Source organism: Cryptotermes secundus, unplaced genomic scaffold (assembly GCF_002891405.2).
Source record: "Cryptotermes secundus unplaced genomic scaffold, Csec_1.0 scaffold763, whole genome shotgun sequence".
In the NCBI taxonomy this organism is placed as follows: Eukaryota; Metazoa; Arthropoda; class Insecta; order Blattodea; family Kalotermitidae; genus Cryptotermes; species Cryptotermes secundus.
The window spans coordinates 162,163-170,201 of NW_019724754.1; the positions used below are offsets into that span (position 1 = coordinate 162,163).

General features: G+C 40.7%; 1 protein-coding gene across 1 annotated transcript in view; it reads left to right on the forward strand.

The window, feature by feature from the left end:
• Positions 1-6,374, forward strand: part of LOC111862944 (mitochondrial-processing peptidase subunit alpha) — an 8,102-nt gene extending 1,728 nt beyond the window's left edge. Inside the window, exons 5-11 of the mRNA XM_023848814.2 lie at positions 322-424; positions 514-606; positions 751-1,035; positions 1,815-2,023; positions 4,854-5,019; positions 5,101-5,233; positions 6,014-6,374. Of these exons, the coding sequence (XP_023704582.1) occupies positions 322-424; positions 514-606; positions 751-1,035; positions 1,815-2,023; positions 4,854-5,019; positions 5,101-5,233; positions 6,014-6,192 (1,168 nt within the window). The 3' untranslated portion in view covers positions 6,193-6,374. The remainder of the gene's footprint in view (positions 1-321; positions 425-513; positions 607-750; positions 1,036-1,814; positions 2,024-4,853; positions 5,020-5,100; positions 5,234-6,013) is intronic.
• The last annotated feature ends 1,665 nt before the right edge of the window (positions 6,375-8,039 follow it).

The following is an 8,039-nucleotide window of genomic DNA, read 5'->3' on the forward strand; positions in this document are numbered from 1 at the left end:
AAGATTTTTGGTACTCATTTCTGTTAGAGGCTGAGTTGACCCCAGGGCCATAGTGCGGCTGGAAGGATCAGTCAATTGAAAAATCCAGTGACCTCACAGGGAATTGAATCCATGACTTTCCAACTGTGGTGCTTAATTAAGCACAGGGACAACTTTAACCTCTGTGTGAAGGGCACTCGAACAGTGTGGTTGTATAGTGAGACAGTGCTCAAGGAAGTAAAGTGATTAGACACACCAAAACTTGCTTGGGCATTTTCCTTGTTTTATTTAGTGTAGCAAGCCAACTGAAAGAAAACTTGAATTTTCTTTACATGTTCTCAGAGACACATTCATATATGCATCATCAGCTGACAGGCGAGGTATGGATGCTGTGGTGCGAGTACTTGGTGAGGTTACTCTTCGGCCTCAGATTTCTCTAAAGGAGGTGAATTTGGAATGCTGAAAATGGCTATCTTGCTGCTGTTTCTCTGCGATATGAGTGGTACCCCAACATTCTGAATTCTTCTGTTCTAGTTGGCTAGCGCCCAGCAGGCCCTGAGGTTTGAACTTGAGACGTTATACATGCGACCAGAACAAGAGCCTATTCTTATGGATATGATTCATGCGGTACAAGTTCACTACTTTCTCTGATATTCTGTTTTGACGCATATTATACCTCAATTTTGTACTCAGTATTCTTAATGCATGCAGTTGTAGGAGTGTTTTAAAATGAACATTGGTGTATTTAGAGGCATTATGATTTTCAAACAGGCTGCATACCGAGATAATACACTTGGGCTGCCAAAGATATGCCCAGAAGCGAACATATTGAAAATTGATCGTTCATTGCTATTCACTTACCTGAAACACCACTACACCCCAAAACGCATGGTGGTCACTGGAGTTGGGGTGGACCACGATGAGCTGCTGACGAGTGTACGCAAGTACTTCGTGGATATGAAGCCAATATGGGAGGAAGATACGGACCTGGTTGTACCCACGCTTAACATGCAAGTTGATGAGTCAATTGCACAGTATACTGGAGGGATTATACAGGTACCTAGCTCATAACTGATGGTTGTACTCAGAACTTATACTGAAACCAGTAATAAGTCATTGATTAGAGATGTGAATAGAAAATTATTTAGCAGTACACTATATATGTACAGCATCTGCTCATTATGTTTCCACAAAAGTAACTGTTTAAATAAGTGTAAAATGTGAAGTTCTCCCAGCTGTGTTTGTAGTTGTCCCAATTCTTAGCTAGTTAAGCACTATGCCATGAAGACCTATGGGGGAGTGGATGTATAGATCCATATATTCTTGACCTGTGCACTAGTTGGAGGCGAATGGTCAGCGTCATGCTGTGGACACTTTACCCCGAGGGAAAGAGTCCACCATAGCCATTGGATAGGAGGTTGGGTGGGCCCCAGAACCAGTCTGGGCAGTGTGGAGAGGCGAAAAATCTTGCATCTACTGGGACTTGAATTCTGACCCCTCAGTTGTCCAGCCTGTAGCATCACTATACCAACAGTGCTGTCTCGGCTCCCTATTATTTTAATTACACTGTTAGTATCTCTGGCTAGTGTCAATTCATGGCTGAATACAAAGAGAACTATATTCTGGGATATGACACAGTGTTTTATTGGAACCTGCTGTCTCCATCTTCAGATTACAGGAGTCACGTTTGAACACACACAGAAAAATGTTAGTGGGTTAAATAATCAGAAGAACAATAAAACATTTTGTGCATGAAGTTTTTGTTTGTGTGGCAAAATGAATGCTGTACTGGAAACTAGTTTCAGAATAATGACACTGACACATTTGTCCCACAGGAAGAGTGTGCAATTCCTCTGTATGCTGGAATGTCTGGGCTGCCAGAGCTGGCTCATGTGGTAATTGGCCTCGAAGGATATTCTCACCAAGATCCTGACTTTATACCAATCTGTGTTCTTAACATGATGATGGGGGGAGGGGGATCCTTCAGTGCAGGAGGCCCAGGGAAAGGCATGTACACTCGGCTGTACACCAATGTTCTTAACAGGTATGCCTTCATGTAGCGACAGTCACACAATGAAAAGTATCGTGCTTCAAGTAGCTTCATAAAAGAAGTAAAATAATGTGAAAATAAAACAAAATTGGTCATTGTCATGACTATGATTGTTCACACCAATGTAACTAATTGCAGACCTGATCCTGAGCCAGTTTTATCTGTTTCGCATCTCCTGAATTATTTACTTTACTTTGATTCCAGTATTCACCTAGATCTCAGACCTTTCAAGTGGACTCTTACCAAGAGATTTCTTTGTCAGAACTCCATATGCATATTGTATTTTCCCCATCTAACCACTGTAATCTCATAGCTCTAACAGTCCTAACAACACAAGGTCACAGAGTTCCTCAATATATACAGAACTCCACAAATTAATTTGTAGCTGGTGTGAGCGAGGTCATAAATAACGTGTGTAAGTCCTCAACCAGAAGGTTTTAACCATTTCCTATGTCACTCAGTGCAGGGTTTATATAAAGCTTAATTAAGCCACTGCTTATGCCCTCTCATTTCGACACTCATCATATACTGAGAAACAAATGATCCAGAAGGCAAACACAACATTCTGTTGTAAACAGTAGAACGTAACAAGTGGCTGACTGCATCTCGTCAGATTGGAATGATGCATACAACACAGAGGAGAAAACTCTCAATCAAATCAACAGTCAGAAACAAATTAGTTGGCAACACTAATCTGTGCTTTCAGTTTTTGTGCAGCTGTATGATTGTTGCCAAGCAAATTACTTTCACATATTGGCACAGTTCCGTTCATACAAATATAATTTCAGTCTTCTTTAAAATGTATTCTAGGGGCCTCGGCTGTGTCATAACTTAGAGCAACACAGTGTTCATCTGGCATTGCTCTTACACAGACATCTTACCTGTCTGGGCTATTTGTTTCCAAATCACCAAGCCTTCAGTCTTCATGTGATGGGTATAAAATGTGTGGACTTTGTCCATCATCTTCTATTCTGAAAGAATACAATGTCTGAGAGATTGAATCTGTTTCTGTCCAACAGTGAGATGGCAAGGTGGGGAATATTCAGTCATTAATAAGATCTAAAAGTTTGTGACAATAGTACATTGCTACAAGTATCATGTTTTTGGACATATTCATCATCATGTCTATATTTAAAAACCGTCCTGTTTATCTTTCAAAACACACTTCGGAGACTGGATTCTGTCTCCATCCTCAGGTAAAGCCTACTCAGTTGGGCCCCTATCTCTGGACACCTATTCCAGTTTCAAGAAGAGGTACATAAATCAAACACAACACAAACCACCTTGGAGAGCTAAGAAAATATTCAGTTATTGAAACTCCACACATATAAGGCCTTGCACCAGAGAAGTATCATGATTGAAATCATTGCTGGAGAGAAACAATACTTATGGTACCAATACAAGGGAAAACAAAAAGCCCCCCATCCCCCTCCTTCCACTCCAGCTACTCTTGACTTCTGCTGTGATGATGGGGTCCAGATGGGGGAGAGATCCGCACTGATCAGACGGTGCAGCAGAGACATGGGCTGATTCCTTGTATTTCCTGTATGTGGTGTTGGGCTGAATCAATTCAGTCACTGGACCATGTACATCAGCTACCTACATCTACGTAGTGACAACTGGCTGACAGATTGTGCAATGACTGAGAGCATGTCTTTGTAATGGACCTAATTCAGTAGGTGCCTCCTCCACCTTCTGAAACTTTGTTTTTCTCTTAGATGAACGGTGTAATCCCAAGTCTGAATCTCCAAGTTATGTATTTTCTCAGTTTGCTGTAGTTCATCTACTCTAAAACAATTTTATCCTGAAAATACTGAAAGACATTTCACGCTAAGCTGCACAACGAAGATCACAGTGTCGTAGTGGTTTGTATTCTTGTTCCGTAATCAGTATATACTTGCTAAAAATCTCCGGCTGCAGATCAGTTACCCTGTCTGAGGTTTCTCTATGGAACTATGGGTAGTTCATAGAAAAATGGCGACAACCGCTTCCTTCTTCATCCTTCCTAGTTCATCATTCATATCATCACGTTTGGGTGACCTGGGTTGGTAATTGGATTTGCTGATTACTTCTTGTACAGTCACTCATAATCACAATAAATTACAATAGCTCCCATTAAATCTTCAGTTGAACATTTCTTCCTTGACTGCCTAGGACTCTCTTAATTCTAACTGTACTAACTGGAGCCAGAGTCAGTCGTTCTTACATAGCCTCAGGGCAGACTCCATAGAAGACACGTCTATTGCCTAGCAATGGGCATATGCTGTTGTCCAGAACTCGTGTCTACCAGTCTGTTACCTAACAATGGATATCTTACTGTTGAGCACTTGTGTTTACCAAGCTGTTGCTTAGCAATGGCCATATGCATCACAATATCAAGTGTATCACTAAATACCATGTACTGTGTAGATGATATGTCATTAAAGTAAAGCAAACCCAAGCAGTATACTGACGCATTCTCAGAGTTATACCTCTATAGTTGAGAACTTCGAAGGTTTTGTTAAGAGTTTCCTTTTAATAATACCATTAGGGTAATCAAGTCGAGGAGAATGAGATGGATGAGACTTGTAACATGCATGGAGAGGATGATGAGCAATACTTTGATGAAAGATCATGGTCAAAAGAGACCACTTTGGGGACTCAGATGTAGGCAGAAAGAAAATATTAAATGGATCTTAAAGAAATAAGATATGAAGATGTGGATTCAGATGGCTCAGAATAGTATCCAATATGAAGATTTACTTGACCGAGCAGCAGCTTCCAGCTTTTTACAAGGACCTGCTCAGTGCAATTGCTTAATATTTTGCAATTTTGTGTTTTGTAGGCACCACTGGATGTTTAGTGCAACTGCATATAACCATGCCTACATGGATACTGGTTTGTTCTGCATACATGCAAGCTCACCACCTGCAAATGTGCACGAAATGGTGGAAGTTATTGTAAAGGAACTGGTCAACATGGCTGGAGCCTTGGGAGAGCCAGAATTACAGGTTTCTCAAGAAAATATGGTGATCATTATAACTAGTGTAGTTTTGAATGCCTGACATGTTACAAGCATTTTTATTTTCCAGCGGGCCAAGAGACAACTTCAGTCCATGCTACTAATGAATCTTGAGGCTCGTCCTGTTGTGTTTGAGGATATAGCTCGACAAGTATTGGCTACTGGTCACAGGAAGAGGCCAGAGCATTTTATAAAAGCAATAGGTAAAGTGATGACATGATTACTCTGTAAAATTTGCTAATTGTCTTAGATCTACACATCATTTTGAAAAAAATATGGAACAAGAAAGAAAAGAGATACCAGGCAAGATTTAAATCAGGCTTTAGCATGACAGTAGTTGGACGTAGAATTGAAGAAACCAATGGTGTAATCAGGGAGCCAGGATAGCTAAATTGGTGTACCGACAGCCGGGGTTTGGTTCTCGGCAGGAATGAGATTTTTATTCACATCTGGGGACTTGCAACATGAGAGAGTCTGGAGATTGGTTCTCTAAACTGTTACTGTTATTGAAGAAAGTTGTCTTCTGGGTTTAGGCACGGTGCCTAAACCCAGAAGACAACTTTCTTCATTGTCATCGCCGTGAAAACCTCAAAACTTACATGTTACTGTTATTATTATTATGCTTATTCTAGTTTTATGTGTATTTTATCTTTGTAGAAATTCTCAAATTCTGATTATGCATTTCAGTGAAATCATGATTTCAAAGTGTCCCTGAAGGGATGTAATGTGTAATAGTTCATGAATGAATGGGCTGTCTATGGGAATTGTCAAATATTTTCTGTTGAATTTTGGAATGGGAATTCCACTAATATTCACAGATCCTAATGTGAATCTCACACCAAAGTTTTGGCCACCAAACTGAACATCTGTCTCTATGTTAGACAAAATGTAAATTTAATCACAGCTAATTGTCCAGGGAAGTATTACAGAATGCAGGTAGATGGAAAAGCACAGAGTTGTGATCTAAATTATTCTCTTTTCAGAGAATGTGACTGCAGAAGATATACATCGTGTGGCAAGGCAACTGCTGAAGTCACAACCCTCAGTCGCAGCCAGAGGAGAGATACGTAAACTTCCATCCATGTCTGATATTCAGTCTGGATTACTGGATCATGAGGGCAGATTGCCTGGAAAGAGAGGGAGGCTGTCGCTCTTCCGATGAATTTGTTTGTGTAAGTATAGAGCTGGAGTTAATTTGAAATCTCTAAACAAACTGATTGGATGTAACAACACATTTAAAAATCAATTCTGTTAGTATATTTTCCTTGGATCTACATTCGAGATTATTGAAACCATTATTGTGTATATACATTCGCTGCAGGAATAAACTGTATTCCCACTGAACCACTGTTGTTTCTTTAAAAAGCTCACTGACAGTAGAGACATAATACTAAACCTTACAGAGGTCAGTTCATTCGGAGAAAACTCTGAATTAATAAATAATTGTGACATACAGATGCACTGCTAGGTAAAGACCTCGAAACAAAAACAATAAGACTGGTGCAGTAAACACACTTGTACAACAGTAGAGTTACTGCTGGAAATTGTGTTTCCCACTTGGTCCATGCAAAGGGGTTATAAGGAAGACAATTGTGGTGACCCAGTTGAGTGTTGGAGGTGCAAGGGAGGCTGAGAGTAGATTGCGCAGTTCAGTTTTGAAGTATTAACCAATGGACAACGGCATGACGGCAGAGGCTGAAGAATCTCCATTGTTAAGATTTGTTACCAGGAAACAGGCTGAGAAGACTTAGCATGGAGTGACATGTAAAGTGTGTAGATCAGTGATAGCATTGTAAGTGCTTATAGGTATGAGTCGTGCGTATAAGTGGTCAATAAATCCATTCACCAATCCAAACCCTGTCTCTAGTCACACCCCTAAATCATGATATTGTGCAATAATTTACCAGTAAAGAAAGAACTTTGCGACACTGACCTGCTGGCTTCAACATCTGTGAACCTGGAGCGTTGTGTCTGCCTCTTCAGGTGGAGAGAAACTAATTACCTCTACACCTACCAAGGTATGTAGTAGATGGGTTTTGTTTTTGGTGAATTATTGCATGATTGAGCATTAATTTGGGACCTCTTCCAATGAATCACTCTGTATTATAACATCTCCAGCCTATCAGATGCATCCACTGACAGGTTCTATATAAAAAATAAAACCACAATACTTATTCTGGGTTATAAAACTGTTGCCTGGTAGGTGGGTAAAAGTAAAGTAAAGCTATCCCTGTACCAGGCAATGAAGGCCCATAGGGTTGTGAGACGTTGAGGGTCCCACATTATCTAGACAATCGGCTCAAAGATGGCGGTAAGGTTGTCAGCCTTACGCGCCGGCCAAGCTTTACTCCCCAGGAAAATTACTTAATTAATTCCTGGTACTCATTTCTGTTAGAGGCTGAGTAAACCCCAGGCCCTAGTGCGGCTGGAAGGATTAGGTCAACTGAAAAAAATCCAGTGACCTCATCGGGACTTGAACCCGCAACCTTCCGGCTTGTAGCATGACCCCTCAACCAACAGGTCTAAGGTACCAACTTTGAAGATAGCAGTATAATAACCTGACAATGCAAAATACAATTAATATGTTGCTGGACATTATCCATCATCTTGTCTGTTCTTAAAAACCGTCTAGTTTCTATTAAAAACACAACGTTTCGGGAACTGGAATCTGTCCCCGTCTTCAGGTAAAACCTACTCAGTTGGGTCCAATAGACAGACCTAGCCCCTATCTCCGGACAACTATGCCAGTTTCAGAAGGGGTTCATAAAACAAGCACAACGTAATCCATCTGTGAGAGCTAAGAAATATTCAAGCTATCATATTTGAGGCTTAGCACCAGAGAAATATCTAGAATGAAATCATACCGGGAGAGAAGCAATACTCCTTGTGGTACCAACATATGAAACAAATAGTTACCCAAACCAACTACACTTGACGTCGCTGTAGTCTCTTGATTTCTGCTGTGATGACAGGGGCCCAGATGGGAGAGATATCCACACTGGGTTGACT